Below are 22509 nucleotides of genomic sequence, written 5' to 3'. Positions count from 1 at the left end.
GTGGATTGCAGTAGATCAAGGAGGCAGTTCACCACCATCTTCTCAAGGACAATTTGGAATGGATAATAAAAGCTGGCATAGCTAGCGATGCCCACATCCCATGAATAAATTTTAAAACTATTCCTGTATTTGGCATCATTTATTTTTGAAGGCACAGAGAATTTGTTAACCTTTAGATTTGCTGAAGATAGAATGATTGTACATCATTTATGGAAGGAATAGCCTTAATAGGCTTCATTTTAATCATGATGAAGAGTCATACGGACTCGAAAAGTTGACTGTGTTCATCTCCGCAGATGCTGTCAGACCTGCTGAGTTTTTCCAGCTATTTTTATTTTTGCTTCAGATTTCCAGCATCCGCAGTATTTTGCTTTTATCTTCATTTTAATCATTTTCTCCAGCACATAGACACATAAGAGGAAATTTTAACTCTGCCCCCAATAACAGGTAGGAGAAGTTATCAAGTTTAAAATTAAGAAAATCATGTAACCTGAAACCAAACCACCATGTATGTGCCTGCCATCATTTGAGGCCGACGGGTTATTGTGGTGTATCTGTGGTCTGCTCTGAATATTTAAATCAGGCTTCCAAGCGCAATTGTGAGCTTGATTTAAATTTAACAGTTGCGGGCAGATTTCCCAGGGCTCCAGAAACGTGCCAGCAAAAACCAGAACAATCAGCAATGGTTTCATGGTCATTCATTTATTTCCAGATTCTTATAGGGTTCAAATTTCACCAACTGCCATGGTGGGATTTGAACCCAGATCCCCAGAGCATTACCCTGGGTCTCTGGAATATTAGTCCAGTGATAATACCACTATGCCACCTCAGTTGGATTAAGCAGATAAGTGTTTTATAGAATGTTCCTTGTGGTCCAAGGGTGCCCCAGGCCCATCAAGCACATTTTCTGTTGCAATTATTCTTCCTCCAAGCTGGCAATCCTTAACCTGTTGCCCCACACTCCCAATTGCAAAACTGATTGATCACTTCTGCCCCACAATGTCTCCATCCCACTCGATTGCCAGTCCAATGCCCTATCCCTCCTCCACAATCTCACTTGATTGCCAGTCCAAACCCCACTCCCTAACCTTTCCCAGTTGCTGGGTGTTCTGTCGTGTGTTTGGGTCTAGATGTGATTCTTCGGAGCTTGCCTATTCTCTCAAAGTAAGCTGCTTGAGACCATTGTTTGTTAAAACCATTAACTCTTTATTTATAGCTACTATATACATATTGGGACCTCGGCACGAGGTTGGAACTTCTGCTCCCTCCCGATCTCTGTTACTCAATCATGTGATGTTACATCATCATTACATCAGCATCGTGTGCTTCTAATGTTAACCCTTTACACTGGGGACCATTTCCAATGGTTTTTGACCACTGACTTATCCGTCGACCAATCTGTTAATCTGGCTGATTACCAGGCCTGAAAAGGAGTAAATGATAATAAGCTACTGCTGTTAAATCAGACAGGCCTTCACTTTTCCATGTTTCCCCCTACCACTGCCAGTCCCCCCACTCCCCCCAACCCACCACTTCCCGGCAAACACATTTCCTCTGCTCCCTCTCCATAAATATTGAGGCTAGGTAGTCTGCTCTCTTTTTCTTACCACTGGGTTCAGTCTCCTGGGCAATGAGAAACCATAATCCAGGCATTGAGCGACATTTTTATTTAAAAATGTATGTTATTTTATATTAAGAGCTTAAAGTTGTCAACAATTATTTTCTTATGCTTTGTTGTGTCTGTGTAAGAATTTGTACAAAAGGTATAATGAAATGTGTGGTGCATTTTGTGGCTAGATATTGACTTTTCTAATCTAGAAATCTACTGATACATGTACTGAAGTGAGGGGTTATTTCCCCACACCTTAATTTACGATTGAGAAGTAATAAATGGATGCAAAATAATCTGAGATGTATATCTGCTAGATGACAAGATGTTACATAATGGAGGGTGATATAATCAGATGGATCAGGCTTTAGCTACGAACTAAATAAGACACCTGCTTTTCTTCAATTTTAACAGATGTTCATTCACATCAGAGCTGTGTACACCACTGTACCTGATTATTCAATGAATTGGGAAAATTTGACAAGCACAAAGGTGAGCACATAACAAAAACCTGCGCTGATTCAGAAAATATGAGAAATGACAAACAGTAGCTGACAAAATAATATACAATCCAGAAACTCATCTTCTATGACACACAAAACTGTCTACATCCTCAAATCATACTGATGATTTAAAAAAAAAAATATGGGATGGAATATTATGGGTGAGTGGCTCACAGCCATAATGTGCTGCAGGCGGACTTAACTGGGGCAGTGTGGGACTTAACGACCCTCACTGGGGAGGAAGTTCCACCCTCAGGAACTGCAGGCCAATAGCAACACCAAGAGAGCTTTAGTGAGCACTGCTGGGGCTGCAACAAGGAAGCCCAATGGGTAAGTCCGGGCAGGGAGGATTTAGGCAGGTTAGGGAGGAGGGCAGGGGGTTTAGTGAGTTTAAGGCAGTAGGTGAGTAGGAAGAAAGGAGGGGGGGCGGAGGGTTTCTATCTTAGCAGAGCCGGCCCCCCCAATCCATAAAGGGCAGCCCCCGAAGATAGAATCCCCTTCCTTCCTGCCTTTTGAAGAATTTGTTTAAAAAATTGGGCTACCAAACGTTTTATGGCGTGGGTAATGTATTATTGGGGTCAGTTGGCTTGGTAACAATTATCTATTTAAATATGGTGGGCGAGCAGTTGAGTTCGGCGCCTGCCCACCACCCTGTATTTTGGGTTGAATTCAAGGATGGGCAGGAAGGTGGTGGGATAGGCACCTGCCTTATTTTACGTGTCTCCCCGCCGAAAACACGCCCGGCGGGGGTAAAATGCAGCCCATGGTCTGATGCACGGAAATCAATTTAATGCTTCAAATTTCTGCCTAACTTCAAAACTAAATTGACTCCTATTTATTATCTTACAACTATCCTAATTCCCAAATACTAATGCTGGATAAACTCTTACTGGATATGTTCATCACAGAAAAGTATCCTTTAAAAAGTTTAAGAAACATGTGACAAAACTTATATGACTGCGATGTATTACTTCACCATAGAGTTACCCCAAATACAGTTTGTAACCAAAGTAGTACCAACGACTAATGAAATTTTGGGTAACAATGTATTGTGTTGACATGCAATTCAATATATTAAAAAGCTAACTAAATTAACAGTTAATTAATGTTTTCATGAATAATAAATTGTGTCCAATATTATCAGAACGCTCTTCAATTTTTTCTCCTTCTCTTTGTAATCTTCTCTTGAAGCACAACAGAATCAAATGCTGTCTGTCAAGAAATGGAGACAGAACATGAGAACAGTAGCTAAGAGCTATTTTGTTACATCACAATATGTAATGTATGAGCATTTTTTTTAGTGAAACCCTTCTTGTTAACTAACAGAAAATTCTTTTTTTTTTGTCGCAACATGTACCATTAATAAAAGTATGTGACAAATGATACTGGACCTGAATTTCTGTTTAGACATAAGAACAGTGTATTCTGGGTAGACAGCTGCAGAAATTGAGACAGGGCCCAATTATATTGGGACCTTGGGCAGAATTTTCTGAGCCCACCGGCAGTGGGCTGATAGGTGACTTGTGCGGAAAATATGGCGGGACCCATTTCACGACAGCGTTTCTATGCCAGTGGCTCCTTTCAGGGCTCCACGGGTGACCTCTGTGGGATTTCGTAATCCGCCACCCACAAATGCATCCATGAGGTCACAGATGCCATCTTCTCCATGGCACGCAACTATGTGCATTTCGCCCGGGACCAGGGCAGCCAGGAAGCAAGGGCCATTGGATCTGCCCTGATCTCGGGATTCCCACAGGTGCAGGGTGCGATTGACTGCACACATGTGGCGCTCAGGTCTCCATCACTACACTAAGTGGACTTCATCAACCACAAAGGCTTCCACTCACTGAACGTGCAGCTGGTATGCAACCACCAGAAACGCATCCTGTAGGTATGCGCACGGTTTCCAGGGAGTGTGCACGACGCCTACATCCTGAGTCGCTCGCAGATCCTTGCAGTCTTCCAGGGTCCACAGAGGCTGCAGGGTTGGCTCCTTGGGGACAAGGGCTACCCACAGAGGCCATGGCTGATGACACCCGTGTGGCGGCTTCAGATTGCAGTAGAGCAACGCAATAATGAGGCCCATGCAGCAGCTCGCAACTTAGTGAGCAGGCCATTGGGATGCTGAAGATGCGGTTCCAGTGCCTGGACTGGTCTGGTGGAGCTCTGCAATATAGTCCGCAAAGGGTGTCACGGGTCGTCATCGCCTGTTGCGGCCTTTACAACCTGGCGCTGCAACGGGGTTAGGAGCTGGCTGAGAAGGAGATGGAGGAGCTTCATGTCTCCTCCAATGAGGAGGGTGCTGACGGGGATGAGGGTGAGGGAGTCCTCGGTGGTGACGACAGGCATGAAGCTCTCGCACTGGCTAGTCAAAGCAAGCACACTCGGGAGGTCCTCATAGCTGCCAGATGTTTGGAGCATGATGACGACATGCAGTGAGGTATCCCTGTAGATCCTCACTTCGCAGTTGTGAATGTTTGACTCCAGTCTGGCTTATCTCAGCGCCAATACCCTCTGTGAGAATGCTCCTTTCATGGAGAAGCAGTGGAGGCTCTAATAGTCGCTCGATCGCAGGAGGATGATGACAACGTGCAGTGAGGACACTCCATAGATCTTCATATGGCCACTAAGAATGTCTGACTCCTATCTGGCCGAGAGCAGCTCGCTTGCACTCCATGATCAGGGCTATCTCAGAGACACAGCCATGAAACTTTAGATGCATCTGATGCTGTGTCTGCCTTCAGCACCTCAGCCCTTCAGGAGCTGGTGCACAGCATCACTGGTCACAGATGCTGGTGTGATGGGGGCCAGCCCCACCTTAAAGGTGCTGAGACTACGCAGACATAATGAGAGAATCCTGTGGCGCCTGCTCACTACATTCTGACAGCAATGACCAGCACTGCCGAGGTGCAGGCAACAGTAATGTTTCCTGGAAGTATGCGGCTTGACCATCACTGTGGTCTGAAGGCCACAAAGAGCACAGGGAAGAGGTCCTGGACTGAGACACCTGCCTTATATTTTCTGCAGAAAGCTTTCACATTGAGTGACAAGAACACTGCTCATCAGAACAAGAAGCCATAGGCAGGGAGACATTCTTGGGAGTTTATTGCCAATAGTGAACATCATGTACAAGTGATTAACACCCGTGCCCAGGCTGTGCAACTAATTCTCCTTCACTGTCCTAACCCTGCCACTACATCTTGGTGCTCCCCGGACATCCACAGCGGAGGTGGAGGCAACCTCCTGACTGTGATGACTTTGGCGGGCATCCTCTGGAGGGCTGAGACTTGGAGGGCCCTGGCCTGCTTTCGGGATCCTGCTATGTGGCAATGGCATCCTCCTTGTCCTGTGAAGCTGGAGCTGCGGAGGTCACAGGAAGAGGGGAGTTAGATGGGCCAGTCACTCCCAGAGCCGCCTGGAAGGATGGCCCCGGAGTGTGCACCTGCTGATCCTCCTGCCCTAGGGTCCCTGACTGACTCGGTGAGTGGAAGGAGTAGCTGGAGTGAGATCGAGCTGCCCAGCACCCCTCTCGTGCACACACTGTTGGAGGTCAACTATGGTATCAGCGATGGAGTTAGGTCTGCAGTGCAGGAGTGATGTCCTGGACCAAGGTCTCCATGGCGGCCGCCATCTTGCCATTATTGAGCTCAGTGCGTTGCAATGCCTGCGCTATCGCCTCAGCCTGAAGACACACGGACTCCATCATGCCTTGCAATCTGAGGAGTGCAGCGGCCATCCCTTCTTGATGTTCCCGAGCTTGTCTTTGCAACTCCAGCAATTGTGCGACGACCGAGTCCAGAGGCTCATCATCTGACTTGGACTTAGCAACGTTCTGGCCTCCAGCGGTCCTCCAAGTGCCGGGGACCTGGGAAGTCCCTGCCTCCGCCTGCTGTGGATCAGAAAGTGCGATGTGCTCAGATTGTAGTCCCAAGGCTATTCTAAAGCTAGGTCCCACTGAGGTGTGTCTCTGTGAAGCTGGAGGGTGTGGGTGAGTGCTGTGATGGGACTTCAGGGAGAGTGCCTTCAGGTTCCTCTTTGGAGGTTTCTTCGGAGCTTGCTTGGAGGCTCTAGGTTGTGGACTCTGTCTGCTGCTTCCCAGATGTGCCTGTGAAAGCAAGGGGAGATAATTAGTGCATGGCAGTGGCCTGTGAAAGAGGACACGTCACTCACGGCATGGTTATCTGATGGATGTTGCACTGCTGGATTCTCACTTGGTAGAGCAGCGCCGACATCGCCGTCTGCACAGGACTGGTCCCGGTCATCGCCGGCCAGCTGGATGTCTCTGTTTTCAAATTCTGTGAGAACTTTGAATTCCGGCATCCCACCACCTGTCTGCGGCCTTTCCCTCCTGTTGTGTGCCAGTTTGTCCTGTGTGGATAAAGATGGGGAGAGTGTATCAGGACACCTGCCAGGCCAGATGATAAGTATGCCTGGCCTGTGTGGGTTGTGAATGGTCCCGTGGACGGGATGAGGACAATGATTGTGTGTGTGAAAGAGTGAATGGTGATATCCCTTGAACTGGCAATGAGTGAGGGCCCTGTGGGTGTATGATTAGTTTGTGAGTGTGTGAGCTGGGAGTAATGAAAAGAGTGACTTACCCCAGCAGAACGGAGCTCATCATTCATCCTTTTGTAGCACTGGGTGGCTGTCCTCTTCTGAAGGGCGTTGGCACTGACCACTGCTGCCACCACCTCCCAAGCCGGGTTGGTGACATTGCTAGTCATCCTGTGGCCAGAGAGGGGGTAGAGCACATTCCTGCGGGCCTCCACAGCATCCAGCAGTCGCTCGAGGGACCTGTCATTGAAGCGGGTGGCTGCAGTCATTTTGCCTTTGAAGGCTTTGTCTCCCAGGCAGTGGTGGTGAACTGGTGGCGATGAGTGCTTTGCTAGTGGCTGCCTTTTAAAGATGGCGGCCGGCGTGATGCAACAGCGAATGAGAGCCCGCCTGCCATGGAAAAGGTGTGTTTCATGGGAGTGAATATATAAATGAGGTGGGCTCGGGAAGATACGGCATGAAGACCCACCATTTTCAGTGGTGGGTAGGACTCCATTTTACCCACCTGCTACCGCACTTAGTGCAATTCTGGGAAAATTCAGCTCCCTGTCCTTTTTTCTCATGTCAAAATTTCCCATGAATTTAGGACTGGGTGTATTAAAATACAAATGAAGAAATTGAGTCACAAGAGGAAAAGTAGCTATACATGCACATGAGTATATTTCCCTTCACTTGCCACCGAGGAATGTTGTATGCAAAGGAATCCTCTGTGCATCCCTGAGGTAGTGTTGTTAAGTATGTTGAGGCCCAGTTTCCCTACTACAGTCTTTAACTATCTTAGTAAAAAATTTGGCCGCTTTTTATAAATCTTTGAAGATTCACAGGTGGTCATGAGCCGCTTTCTAAACCCTAACCTGAGTCAGGTGCCTCCGGCGTGCTGTAAATGGCACAGATGATGTCATAATATTTAAATGTTGAGAATTTGGGGAACTGGGACAGAATCTGGGATGCAAGTAGAGAATGGGTGGAAATTCCACAATGTCATACTTAATGGCAGCAAGGGAGGAAAAGAGGAAATTTATAATTTTCTTATCAAAGGACCACTGTGAGAATTCCAAGAAAGAAATAACCACACTGTACTTAAATAAGTAATGCAAAAGTAAGAAATAATTGGGAATGTAGCCATACGTGTAAGTTTAAAAAAAAACTCCTATTATCCTTCCATTCTAATTTGATTCATTTTTAATAGAACTAAAATGTGTAGAGAATTGCGTTGCATCTTAAATCAGTGTACACACACATATATTATATGTATCTGTCAGACGTGAAAAATCTTGGCTTCACTCTCTAATAATCAAACTCCATGTCTTAGTCATATTTTTATTTTACTTTATGCACATTTCTAGCACCAACTGAACACAGAGGGAAGTAAGGCATGGCCCCAAGTTAGATACACAATTTGACACATTCGAACCTCCAAATTTTCATGGGGGGCATCAAAGACTGGACAAACTGGATGAACAAAGTCTTGGGTGTAGGTGTCATTGAGTCACCCAGAATTATCACTTAGGCCACCTGGAACTGAGGGAACGATGGTGGGGGTTGGGTGCAGGGGTGTGAGTGGGTTGGGACTGGCAATGATTGCCAATTCCTTCAGCTCCAGGACTGCAGGACACTACCGCCAGGATTTCTACATCCACAGCAAGGCACAATAGTAATAGTCTGTACACTTTTTCTTTTTCTTCCTTGCCCACCTTGGACATCAGCATTCTTTTCATCCTCTTAAAGCAACATTTTCGCAATTAACTCATCACACTGCATTCTAATTAGATAGGGCTTGAACTTGGTATTTTACACTACCCAGCTCCAATCACAGCAATTACACACATGTACAATCCAAAAACTCCTTCCTCCACTTTAACAGCCCCACACCCCACATCTTCCATGCCACTTGGTGCATACTCCTCAACTGCTAGCCTTACCCCTCGATCACCTTATCTTTTTGCAGGACAAATTGGCACACAATTCCCAACACAGAGAGGACACAAGAAGGGGTGGGGTTTCACAACATCGAATACTTCACCTGCTTCAAGGGAAAGGGTATGGAGTTCATATGAAGACATTCAGCTTATTGACAAGAGGTTGGTGGCATCTTGCCAATGACAGGTTATTGATTGAGCACTTACACTGTTGCCCTATCATCCCTGTAAAGCACTGCACCTTAATTTCATTCCATTCATAGCTTTTACACTCCTTTCCTGAGATCAAACATAGCAACGAGTCTCCTTTACTCAATCCTATGGTGCTATATTCCTTAACGAGTATGCATATAGGGAATGCCATACATGTTTATGAAATGACAGTGGATAGAGATGGGGAATAACGGAGGTGTGAAATATGCCAGTGGCCTGACTCTGAGCAGCAGTCAGAGTCTGTGGACAGAATGGCAAAACAAGATTTCCTATTTGAAAAATCTGTATTCAGAGATCTCCAGGCTATTCTGTGTTAAGAACTCCTCACCTCCGCCTTGAATCAAACTGATCCTGACAGCTGCTGGATCTCATGGAACACAGTGGAACTTTCCTGAGTGCAACACCAGTACAATTCCAGGAAACTTGGAGATGCTTTGCCACTGGTTTTTGACTCTGACATATCCAAATCAAGCCAGTGGTGACTTAAGATAGATAACATAGAAGCTGCAGAAGTCCAAGGAAAGTTAGAGGGTAGCCATTTAAAGGCAAAATACTGTTTCCCCAACATGCCATTTCTCTACCGTATGTGCCCAGAAATGGTGAGGAATAAGTGTTTATCTATTTATGCATGAACTAGTTCAAATTTAACCACTAAAACAAAATGAACAAACAGAAAAATTGATCAAGTTTTTTCACTCACATGATCAAGTTCAGAGATTGGTTTTTTGGCTCGGACAGCTTTTATGGCCTGTGTAGTGCTCAACTTTTGAGGTTCCTCATGTACTTTGCCATTATCCTGCAAGTCATTCCTTTGTACCTAACAGTGAAAGCCCATTACATATATACTTATGGTTTTGAACAGTATGGTAACAACCATTAGCAAATACAACTCACAGATACAGGCATTAAAATATTGTACAATTGAATTTTTAGGATAAAGTCTTCTTTCAAGAACAGTACAATAGCTTAATTACGGTCTTAAATAATTTTCTGTTCTCCTCACAATTATAATTGAAAGAGCAAACTACAGTAATTAAACCTTGTTACATAATGCGGTGAAATTTTAATCCTCAACACACATATCATGATTAATTTGATGCAACCAGATTAATCTTCTATTTGTCCCTATGAAAAATATATTTTAATTCTTTTGCGTTGTCACAGATCAAACTTATGCTTGGTAAGGAGAAAAAGAACTTCATCTGCTTCCTCCTTTCTACCAATCTCATTCACGAAATTATTTTGACCACTCAGTGTTCATGTGAATACAGTGCCATTCAATTTACCTCCTTGTTGGGATCAACTGGCCTCTGCTGCTCCTTAAATAGTTAAGATGCCTAGTGGGCAACCACAGATGTGTTTCTCTCATATAATAGCACAGAGACAACAGGGAAATTTTAATCTCAAAAAGGGTTTGGGTCAGGTGAGAGGTTAAAGCGTTTAAAAATAGTGGATATGATGGAGCAGTCCAACTCCAACAGTAATGGAATGGTGGTGCAAGGCACAGTGAGAATGTCTGCCATGGAGACAGTGGTAGCCTCCATGGACCCTTCAAGCATGACTCACAGGATAATGGCATGAGTGGCAAGCATCACCCATGTGACAGGCCTCTAACTCCGTATGCAGCAGCATGCACATGAGCTAAGCAGACTGAGTGCCCATAGTTCTCCCTAACATTGTCAGTACAAGTGCCAGCTTGCGTCACTACGATGACAGTCCAATGTGCGTTGTGGTTCTTTGACTGCTGTCATCCATGAGGCTGATGCACCTGCTGAGTTGCCTGAGTTCTCATTACCCCTTTCTTATGCCTCCCCATAAGGCTTGCAGTGAAGGTGGAGGAGAGTGGTCCTGCACAGACATTGCTGACCTCCTAGCATGGGAAGACTCCACAGAAGCTTGCACCATCACATAATCCCTCTGTATCATCCACCAGTGTAGCCACAGTCACCTCAGTTGGACCTCAATCTGGATTAGAAGGGGGAGCATGGAACCATCCATGCTGCAAGACCCTGTGACTGAGGCAGTCCCTGGAATGATGTAGGTGCAGTAGCCCATGGGAGAGCCCCACAGGCACCTCTACAAGGACAGAAGACATGGGCATCTCAGCTGAATGCAGAGACAAGGGAGCGGGTGTAGGAGTGTGTGCGTGAAAACAAGAAGCTATGTGGTTAATTGCACCTAAAGGTTACCTAGGTGAAGTTCTCTTGTTTTGTCATTGATTTATCTTGTAATAATGATCGTTTTTGATGATCTCAATCAGACTTGTGTGTTTTAAAGTTTGTTGAGAAAAGCAAACTGAAGGTTATGGGGTGGGACGGGGCCTTTAGTCTTGTTGGGGTTATATAGTTTGTTTACATGGGGCAATGGAGATCCCATTGTTAACGTCTTTGGGTGGCAATGTGATCCTTCAGATGTGTATGCTCACTGGAGAAATTTCTCTGATGGGAGGCAAGTTGTAGAGTGATCTGTCATGGGCCTGAGAGGCACTCAAGTGAAACGCTGCTTAATTAGCATCGCCCTTGTGGCCGGGCCAGCCTGTCGATTGTCGTGAGGCCTGAGACAGCCTTGGCAGTCTTCCTCCAATGCATGGGCACCAGGATCCCTGCAGCGTCACCCTCAACCTCCTCTTTCTTCTTCTCTCTATCCTCTTCTGAGGAAGAGTGGCATTCCAGGTCCTCAGCTTCATCCTCTTTGTATTGTCATGTTATGCAGCACACAACAGACCACAATATGATACACCTTGACTGGCTTCTGCTAGAGGGCACCACCCAATGGGTCGAGGAGGAAAAAGTGCATCTTCAAGATGCTAATAGTCTATTCAATTCAGGTTCATATTAGTAGATGGCTCTGGTTGAAGTGCCTTTCTACATGGATTTCTGGGTACCGTATGGACGTCAGGAGCCACTTCATCATAGGTTATCCCTTATTCTCCAGCAGCCGCCCACAGAATCTGGATGCTGGCCTGAAGAGGTGTGGCACCTGGGACTCCCACAGGATGCCCAGAAAGAAAAAACAGTAAAAACTGGGAAATAGGAATACTGGTTTCGAATTGATCTTGTATACCTTAAAATGGAACACCAGTAAAAACTGGGAACTATGAGTACTGACCCGAACTGCTTTTTCCTTCCGGGTGGAGGAATCATGACAGCTGCCTGGGAACCGAGCGCATACCTAGAAAATGCGCTTCATCTGGTTACACACCAGCTGAACATTCAGTGAGAGGTAGTCTTTTCTGTTCAGGAAAAGTACATGAGAATGCTGGAAATACTCAGCAGGTCTGGCAGCATCTGTGGAGAGAGAAACAGAGTTAACGTTTCAGATCGTGACCTTTCATCAGGGGGCCTACTGTGGTGTATATCTGGCGGCCATACTAGAAGAAGTGGGTGTTGACAAGACAAGCAGGAGACCACGAGGGCACCTCATGATGTAGGACTTCTCTACAGCATTGCAAAAAAAAAAAATTTAAACTCACGCATTGCCATGGCTGTCAGGCCATCATTAAGGAGGAGTAACTCCTCAACAGGATCGCTTGTGGTCGAGGCTGTGGCTGTTTCATCCCAGCAGGTCCAACCTGCGACGATGGAGAGAAGACATTAATGGCTCCTCAGTCTGCCGTTGGGAGGCCCCCTCCAGTTCAATTCTGGGTTCCAGCCTCAGCAGCGAGCCTGTCTGATGCTGGGAAGATCCCTGCGGCGTCATAACCTTCCCCCCTATTAGCCTATTAATAAGCCTAATTGGCTACCTGCCACTGCAGGCGTGTAGCTTCTGTCACACTGAACCTGCCTTCAGCAAGATCACTCAGAGATGTGAATGCGTCTATATGCCCAATCCGACTAGCTATGCTCCGACATTGTTCCCAGTCCTGCCTCCACACAACCAGGAAAATTCCCCCAAAGCATCCCAGATTAGGAGGAAACAACAAACATTAAACTCTTTGCATAATAAAAACGCCTTCTCTTAGGTGAACCAAGAACATTTTCAGGAAAGCTACCTATGGATTAACTGGTGATGTTAACCTCTCTATTCTTTAGATTGGAGCACAATGCCTGGAAGTAATAAGTATTAAGGATGGAAGAGGGGAAAATAGTTCAAGTGAGATATTGCAGACTACTGACCAGCACTTTTCTAAGTTTTGTCCTTTTGCCTGAAACATCGAGCTCTGCTGCCTTTGCTACCAACTGCTTTATCTAAAAGATAAGAGAATCCATAAGACAAATGCAAAGTTGATATTACAGTACACAATGATCTGGAGTTTGTTCTCAGCGGCTGTTCACCTCACATATAGTTACCCAGCGACTTTACACAGGCTTGTCAGTAGAGATTTTTACGAATCCAGTGTTAGGTCCAGGGCGATGCCCTCTGCAGGGTATTTATAACATATGAAAGCAAAGCAAGCAACTGCAAGGCTCATCAACTAATCAGGTTGAAGCATTCTCACTGAGACACGCAGATGGTAAACCAGCAAATAAAAAATAGGAACTATAAATGACATTTAAATTATTGTACAGGAAATGAGGTAAACTCTTAGACATACCGATGGGACTAAGGGAGAGAAATAAAAGAGAAAAACAGAAAACTAAGAAAAATTTATTTGAATTATTATTTTTCTAAAATTAATGTATTGCAACTTTGATTTTCTTCTGAGGGAATGAGATCTCATTCATGTGAAATAATTTTTTCAGGGCCAGAGGTGGTTCAGCAATAATTATCACATATTCTGTTGTTAAAAATTCACTTGGGGAGAATATCATTCACTAGAAGTCACACCAAATGAATGAACTTCTCTCCCAGTTACTTCTGAATACATTAGCCTTAACTTTTTTAGCTGGTTTTAGTGCAGGTTTAATGCACAGGCAGTCCAACTTCATGTCATTACAGTGAATGTCTACTGGTGAGGACTGCAATAGTGCACCCTTTGGAGGAGCAGGTTATCTCTGATAGCTACTTCTGGATTTCCAAGTATAACTGTGCATGTGTGGACGCCAGAAGCTGCGGCAGATTTGCTCCACTAACCTCGTCGTCATTGTTACAGCAAAATCTGGGTTGTTGATAAAATTTAATAATTGAAGGATCAAGTGAGATGTAACTAAGAATATTATGATATTACAATATGCTGATATACATAGATGAAATTGCTCTGTTGAAGTTGTGCTTTTTATGCAAATGTTTTTTGCACTATCACCAAGTCATAATCTATGTTGTGAATTAATTGTATAACTGCCCAAGTATATAACCGCCAATTTAAGATTACAATTATTCAGTATCTTATTACTTCTTTACGAAATGTCTCAAAGGAATTCACATAGTGAATTACTTCGAAGTGTGACACTTTCTGTGCAGGCAAACATAGTAGCCAATTTGTATGTTTCTTCTGATTGTGTTGGTTGAAGGGGGAATGTTGGCCATGACTGTGGGAAAACTCCCTTCACTGCTTTAGAGTGGCTGCTCCAAACAATAGGGAAACATTCCAATACTCAGTACTGACAACTCTTATTTTAATAAACACAAAATATGCTTACTTTTTACATATTTTGTATAAATATAAATGAAAGTTCTTTCTATTTGTCCTTGTGACTTCCAGATTATTTATTTAAATTTCTTAAACTATAGCTAAAATAACAATACCTCTTTCTCCGACTCACTGATTGATTGCTCATTAGTTACGCTTCTCTGAAGTTCAGAATGAGCTTCTAAAATATGAAAAACACCAAAAGATTTGTTTCAGACCAGGAAGAGAGATAAACTGAAACCCCCAATTCCCCTCCCCTTACAGTGTGGAAAGGGACATAGGTTGTAAAGCCCTGGAGTATGTGTGGTTAATTTAGAATTAACAGCAGCAAGCTTTCTTGGGATTAAATAAAGAGCATTATTTACTCACACATTCAGCCTGAAAGTCAAAAAAAGTCAATCACTCCCACACACACCAGGAGGGTACAGTTAAAGAAAATAGTATGCCTTTACAAATTGTAAACAAAATAATAGTACATTGTTCACGTGTCTAGTTTGTTGTGGAAAAACATACTTCGCGGGTCCAGTGAAGAATGAAGTCTTTCCTACTCTTCAGTTGGAGCTTGGACAAGTTCAGATAGCTGAAGTTGGATATCAGGATTATTGTAGGATTCCCTCAAAGAGATGAATGTTCAGCAGATCATGAAGTTAGGCACTTGTGGCTTTCGTATCAAGAGGTCCAATTTCTTTACAGGTGGACTTAGATTTAGGAATCAGGCTGGGAGTTTTAAAAAGATTTTACAGCCTCCAGGTTCTTAAAAGGCAAAGATGACAATGCCTTTTCTGCAGCTGCTGTCCTGTCAGTCATTTTGTGTGCTGCCCAGGCCTTGCTTTCTTGGTCTTTAGATAAAACCCGTTATCTCAAGCCAGTTTTGGTCACATGAACAATACTGGTATTATATAACCAGAATGTTTTGGAACTCCAAATACACCACTGCACAATAGGAGATGGATGATGGTCTTTCACACTTAACTTGTAGATAACTGGTCTCGCAGATTTCTTTTGTGAAGCATTGATCTTGGAGATGAGAAGTCTAGAGGTTTATCGATTCTGTGTTTGGAGTAAACTTCAAACAATGGCAGATGTGAATTCCACAAAGGGGTGCTGTCACGACATGTCCATTCAAGGCAGGGAGGCCCTCCCCCAGTATGATTCAATTTGGAACTTTCTGGAAGCTTAAGATGGGTTGTGTTGAAGTTGCAAAGGTCACCTGACTCTTTGGCAGCCAGATTAACCACCTTTGAATTTTAAAATATAAAAGAAAGTTCCAGCAGCTTCGACAGGAACCACAGTCGAGGTTTGAAGTTATGAATAGGGCATGCCTTCACTGGGCTTGACAGATTACACATTTTCTAATTAATTGCTGGACATTAACATTTGTGTATATATTGATGTAGTAGAACATTACATAGTTATCCTTCAATGGATGTGGCTAGTCACCTAACTCAAACTATAACTTTTTATTATCATCATCCACAATCACAGTAAATGTCAACTGCAGTTTTACTCATAGGAGTTAGCTTGTCTTGATGCCCTTGCAAATCAGTTTTATACAGATCTTTTCCTTCTTTTACTGAAAATTACATGCATTCATTTAGACAGTGGTGTAATGGTAATGTCACTGTACTAGTAATCTAGCGTTCCAGACTAATCCTCTGGAGACATGGGTTCAAATCCCACCACAGCAGCTGGTGGAATTTAAATTTAATAAATATATCTCGACTATAAAGCTAGAAACCATCATCAATTGTCGTAAAAACCCATCTGGCTCGCTGATGTCCTTCAGGGAAGGAAATCTACCATCCTTACCTGGTCTGGCCTACATGTGACACCAGACCCATGGCAATGCGGTTGACTCTTAGCTGTGCTCCGAAATGGCCTAGCAAGCCGCTCAAGGGCTTGTTCAAGGGCAGTTAGGGATGGGCAATAAATGCTGGCCTTGCCATTGACGCCCACTTCCCATCAAAGAATAAAGAAAAAAAATGCAGTGTTCCAATATATATAAAACAAAATTTGCTGCAGCGTATGTAATGAAAATTATTTCTTAAACAGCACTCTTCTAGAACAGCAACCATTTCAGGCTTTGAGAAAGGATAGTTGCTCATCGTTGTCGTCGGTGGTCCCTCAAAACCAAGGATGACATCCGTCAGGCTTGGTGAAATTTCAGATGACTAAGGAGCCCAATTCTGGATCCACATGTTCTTCCGCAGTGGGGGCACATTGATGGGGAGTGGAAATCATAGCCCTGGAATGGCTTCCTTCTCCTTCCTCTGCTGCTGCTGTTCTGCCTCGCTGTCGAGTTGCTGAGCCTCGACGTGGATTGCGCCTTGATGGACCAGGTAGTGCCATGACGGGCGATCGGCAGCATCCTCCTCCCAGTCAGTGGTGCTAATGCCTCCCATGCTTTAGGGCGATCTTGAGCATATCCTTATACCTTTTCCTTTGGCTGCCATTTGAGTGTTGGCCAACGGAGAGCCGTGAGAAGAGAACCTGCTGAAGGAGGCAGTTTTCGGATATCCGGATGCAATGGCCCGTCCATCAGAGTGGTTCCGCAGGAGCAAGGCTTCAATAATGGTAGATGCAGCTTCACGGAGGATACTCGTGTTAGTCTGGCGGCCCTTCCATTTGATCCCCAGGATTTAATGGAAGCACCGCTAATGGAAGCTCTCATGGATCTTAATGTGGCGTTGGTAGACAGTCCATGTTTCACTGCAATAGAGGAGGGTGGTCAACGCAACGGCCTTATAAACCAGAACCTTTGTTGACTTCTAAAGGACCCTGTCCCTGTTGTCAAAGCCACGTTAGCACAGCTTGAACAAGGCAGAGCTGGCACAGTTGACTTGGTGTTGGACTTGCTCATCGATGCTAGTCCCTTGAGAGAGGTGGCTGCCGAGATAAGGGAAGTGCTGTACATATTCCAGAGCCACCCCATCTATGTGGATGGAGCAGGGGATGCTCAACTGGCCAGGGGAAGGTAGGTGAAGGAACTTTGTCTTAGCGATGCATAAGGACAGGCTAAGCCTCTTATACAAGGAGTTGAAGAGGTCAAGCATCCTTTGCATGTCCTGTACAGAGTGAGCCATCACGCAATGGTCATCTGCAAACTGAAGGTCATGGATGTCCATGGTGGTGAGTTTTGTTTTTGTCCAGAAGCGACCAAGGTTGAAGAGCTTCTCATCCAGACGATACTGAATGCTGACACCAGGTAGTAGGTAATGTCAGAAGAGGTGGACGATGACGGTCAGGAAAATGGTGAACAAGGTGGAGGCGATCGCGCAGCCTTGTTTGACCCCGGTCTGGAGTGAAAGGTGTTTGTTTCAGATCATCCAGTCAGGAATATGCAGACTTAGAACCAAAGTAGGGTGCAGATGACAATTATTCTGCAGTTGGCCATAAAGAACTAAATGAGCTGAATGACCGTTACTCACTCCTAAGAATGCTGATCTCGAAATCACACTGTTGTTTTCTCTGATTGCCTGCCTGCCCAACATCAAGTTTCGGAAGGGTGGCCCAAGATTTATTTTTGTTCAAAATCACCAAACTGATGTCTTGGGCCTAGAAATTTGAAAACAGGCATACAAAAGGGGTAGGGCACATACTGCACACACCTGTTCATGTTAAATTCACACTGGGACCTCATTATAATCTGTTGGAAGTGCAGCCATTGTTACCCATTGGTTGAACTACGTTTTGGGCAGGGGGTGCAAATTAGACATCTTTGATGATACAATGGCATCCTGCACCTCTTAAGTGGAAGGTGCACTCTGGATGCAAACTCAAGGGAAACATGTCTAAATCTGGAAATTGTGCCCTCAGATTCTCAGATGTTGCTTTGAAAACCCTGGTCCAGGCAGTAGAAAGAGGAGGGAGATCCTGTTACTGCCAGAGGGAAGAAAACCCTCCAGACAATATCTGCATTACCAGTGGGAACAGGTTTTAGAGGGAGTCAATTCCTGGAGCTTGGCTCCAAGGACATGATTTCAATGCTACAAAAAGTTCAATGACCTCATCAAAGTTGTCAAGGTAAGAAGACTGATCTCTTACTCTTTGCTCACATCTCCACCACCTCCATCCTCACTACACCCACTTCGGGCGCAATTGTCCCAGATTTGCGGTAGCGGACGGGAAAAATAATGTTTTACCCACCGGTAGCAATGGCGGCTTTTCACGCCGTATCGTCCCAATTCTGCCTCATTAATCATTCATTCCCGGGGAACATGTTGGGTCACTGGCGGGGTGTCTTCACATTCCCCCACCCCACCATCACATCAGGCCATCATTTAACTTGGCACCATATTTAAAGGTCACCCCTGCCACTCTTCAAAGGGTAGGAAGCTGCTGCAAAGTCATGGCTGCCAAATGGAGGAAACATGCTGCCCCCAGATTTAGTGATGCCTTCCACGAGCGCCTACTGGATACAGTGGAGGCACACCGCAAAGTCCTCTACCACTGTTCAGGGCAAAGGCCAACAAGCAAGGTCACCAATCCAGCATGGGAGGCGGTGACAGTGATGGTCAGCACTACGTGTCCTGCTCTTACACTTTCCATCTGTTTTCATGCAGGAGAAGCTGGCTCACAACAGCAGGGAGAGGTCCCAGATGAGGGGTGGAGTGGCCCACATTAGGCCTCTCACTCACTTTGAGGAGTGTGCCATCGTGCTGACTGATGAGGATGTAGACTGTGCCTGCGACAGTGGGGTTGGCGGCAAATGTGAGGATCCTGAACCAAATCATCCCTCTCTGTTGAGGGTCTGCTCACAACAGATGATGGTCAAGGGGGTGAAGAGGAAGGTCCAGCTGTGTTTGGGAGAGGAAGATGTACCGCAGGGTGGCAGAGGAACATTTAGGATCGACTGAGAGAGAAAGAGGTGTCAGGATGGGGTGAGGTTGGGAGGGGGGGAATGAAAGTGTCAGGATGGGGAAGTTCGGAGGGGTGAGGGAGTACTGGGGTGGAAGAGGGGGTAACAGGGGAGAAGTTGGCAACTGGGGAGGTAAGCGTAAGGGGGATGGAAGGTGTAAGGGAAGAGTTTGGATAGGGGAAGGAGTGTGGAGAGCAGAGGGTGTCCGGGAGGAGGAAGGAGTGCGGAGAGGGGAGGGAGTCTGGGGGGCAGAAGAAGTGTGGAGAGGGGAGGGAGTCTAGGGGGAGGAAGGAGTGAGGAGAGAGGAGGGAGTAAAGCTGGCAGAAGAAGTAAGGGTGGAGAAAGGAATCAGGAAAGGGGCAGGACTAAGGCTGGTGGAAGAAGTAAGGCTGGAGGAAAGAGTTGGGAGGGGGGGAAGGACCAAGGGTGGCGGAAGGAGCAAGGGTGTCCGAAGGAGTCAGTAAGGAGGAAGGGCTAAGCAAGGGTGGAGTCCGGGGTTGGGGGGGGACCAAGGGGGTGGAGGTGGAGCGCGGGGGTGGGGAAGGGGTACCAAGGCATGAAGGGTTTCAAGGGAGGAAGGAGTTCCAATGGGGAAATGGGTCTGGAGTGGTGGGGGGATGTCCAGGTGAACGTGCAAGGGAGGGTTCTGATGAATCCATGACTGGCTCCTGGGGAGCGAGCTTGAGGGTGGGTGTGGAATGAGGGAATGGTGAGAATGACCGAGGGCGGAGTGAGGCGGTAGGGTGGGAGGGTGAGGGTGCGACGGTTGCAGTAGAAAGGATAGCAAGGGTGGTTGGTGGGTACTTGGAGGCAGACACGAACCTTGGGGGTGGGAAGGAGGTGGTCAGGGAGATGAATGTGGATGGGGGTGGGATTTTTGGGAAGGAAGGGAATGTGTACGTTCACCTGGACATCCCCGAAGGAAAACAGTTATGGCTGGTTGGTCATGGAGGGGAGGTGGAAGATGATGCCAGGGGGGCCCAGCAGTGATGGGGGAAAATAAATGGGTGACTGGGGAGCGCATGAAAAACCGAATCAAGGCATGCTGTCTAATTCGAAAGTGAAACAACAGTTGTGGTGAGCTCAAGTGCTGCATGAAAGTGTGATCATTGGGTGGGTGGAGATGTAGGTCAGCTCAGATGGACAACTGAAAGCAAACCCCAGCAGGCAGCATTGAAAATGTTCAGGACATTGAGGTGAGTGTGATATGTGGAGGATCGTGCATGGGAGAGTACATGCACGAGGCTCCGAAAGGCCATGCCACACACACACTTCTCCAGACTCACTTGTTGGCCAGCTGCTCCCTCTGCAGCGATAGAGGACGAGGCTGAGGGGCTCACGGGCAAAGGGGACTTGAAGGGAGAGAACAGCCTCTGAGATTTCTGAGTGGATAATCGAGGGGTGTCTAGATGCCGCTCCTTCTCCCTCCGGGTGCCCAGGGGCCCCGGCCTGACTTCTTGAAGGGAAGGAACACCTGGAGGGATGTCGAGGTGCCCTGTTTCCCTCTCATGTTGCCACTGCAGGAGCTCATCCTTGTCTCCCATGATGGAGTGCAGGTCTGCACACATCTTCACATTCTGCTGGACCAGGATCTCCATGGCGTCTGCCATCCTCCCCATGGAGACCTCCTTACACGCACATGGGGGCACCACTTCATCAGAGAGCAGGTGGATGCACTCACATGCCACTCTGTTAAGGGCTTCCAATAGCTCTGCATGACGTTCCCATGCCTTCTGCTGACGCTCCAGGATGAATTGGAAGGCCAAATCCAGAGGCGCATCATCTGACTTGGACCTCACAAATGCCTCTTCTCCAGCAGTCCTCTGAGGGCTGGGGAGCTCAGCCAAACCTGCCTCCTCCTGCGGACATGTGTCCATACGCTCACCACCAGATTGTAAAAACTCGAGCCTGCTGTAGATCTAGGTCCCATCGAAGCGTATGTCTCTGTGCTGGTGTAGGGTGTGGGTAAGCATTGTGACGGGTCTTCCAGGCTGCTTATTTCCAGCTCTTCAATGGAGGAAATGTCCTCTTGGCTAGAAGTGAGGACCTGGGTGGAGCTGAGGGACTGGCTGGCTGAGGGTGTCGGCTGCTTGACAGAGCTCCCTGTGAACCAAAGTAGAGATAATTAGTGCATGTCAGCAGAGTCAAAAGCAGGAGAGCATTCACATTTGCATTAAGAGAGAGATGATGTGGTGCAGGATCCTCATGAGGGTGTTCGCCAGCGACCTCACCGGCACAGCAGGCACAGTCCATGTCCTCAGCAGTCAGTGCGATGGCACATTCCTCAAAGTGAGTGATGTGAGCAGGTTTCTCCTGTGTGGAAACAGATGAAGAGTGTGTCAGCAGGACACATGTCACTGCGTGGAATGTTTGAGATCCCTGTGTGATGGATTTGTGATTGTGTGAGTTGACAGTGATGAGAAGAGTGAGCTACTCTGGCGGAACGGATGATTCATCCTGAAGCGGCACCAGGTGGCTGTCCTCTTTTGCAGGGCATTGACGCTGACCATCGCTACCACCGTCTCCCATGCTGGATTGGTGATTAAGCTGCCCATCCTGCAGCCAGAGCTGGGGTAGAGGACATCATGGTGAGTCTCCATGGCGTTCAAAAGGTGCTCAAGGGACGCATCACTGAAACGTGGAGGCTGCAGTTTTTTTGCCTTTCTTCTTGCCTGTCTTCCATGCAGCAGTCCTGGGCTGGAATCACTGAGAGGTATGTGCGTGGCTGCACTTTAAATGTGGTGCCCTGCATGTTGAAGCGGCAAGGTGATGGAGTGGTGGGTAAAACGACGTGTTTCCTGGGAATGTATAATTAATGCGGTGAGTTTGGGACGAAACGGCGTGAGAAGCCGTCGGGTAAAGCGTTATTTTACCCACCCACTACCGAACTTAGTGCAAATCTGTGACGACTTCGTCCAGTGTCTTCCAGCTTCATTGACAGGCTTTGTGAGTCCTCCCACTGCATTCCCCACCATGAGCAGTTCAACTGCACAAAGCCAGCCCACGAGTGATTCAGGAGGGAGAAGTGTGTGTGGCAAGGCCTTTCGGAGCCTCTTGCAAACATTCTCCCGTGCACATGGATCCTTCCTCCATCACACTCATCTCAATGTCCTGAGCATTTTCAATGCTGCCTGCTCTTTCAGCTGTCCATCTGAGCTGACCTGTATCTCTGCCCACCCACTGATCACACTCCCATGCATGCTCCCACCCAATATGAGTCTCACTTCACTTTCGGTTTTAGAAACATGATGCTGGTAAAATTTGTCTTCAGCTGCCCTGTCCTTGCCCCTCCCCAATCACCCATGCCCTTTCCCTCATCACTGTCAACTCCCCTGGCAGCACCT

At 46.4% G+C, this 22509-nt stretch overlaps 1 protein-coding gene across 1 annotated transcript in view; it reads right to left on the bottom strand.

Moving 5' to 3' along the window:
* Positions 1–2778: 2778 nt before the first annotated feature.
* The window catches only part of zte38 (zebrafish testis-expressed 38), a 65270-nt gene continuing 45539 nt past the window's right edge, over positions 2779–22509 (bottom strand). The window contains exons 11-14 of the mRNA XM_078561906.1: positions 14424–14485; positions 12914–12985; positions 9499–9615; positions 2779–3324 (exon numbers count right to left, since the gene is read on the bottom strand). Of these exons, the coding sequence (XP_078418032.1) occupies positions 3265–3324; positions 9499–9615; positions 12914–12985; positions 14424–14485 (311 nt within the window). The 3' untranslated portion in view covers positions 2779–3264. The remainder of the gene's footprint in view (positions 3325–9498; positions 9616–12913; positions 12986–14423; positions 14486–22509) is intronic.

This window comes from Cetorhinus maximus, chromosome 17 (genome assembly GCF_964194155.1).
Source record: "Cetorhinus maximus chromosome 17, sCetMax3.hap1.1, whole genome shotgun sequence".
NCBI classification, from domain to species: Eukaryota; Metazoa; Chordata; class Chondrichthyes; order Lamniformes; family Cetorhinidae; genus Cetorhinus; species Cetorhinus maximus.
The sequence above is the reverse complement of the archived record's forward strand: the minus strand, read 5'-3'. Positions and strand labels throughout refer to the sequence as shown.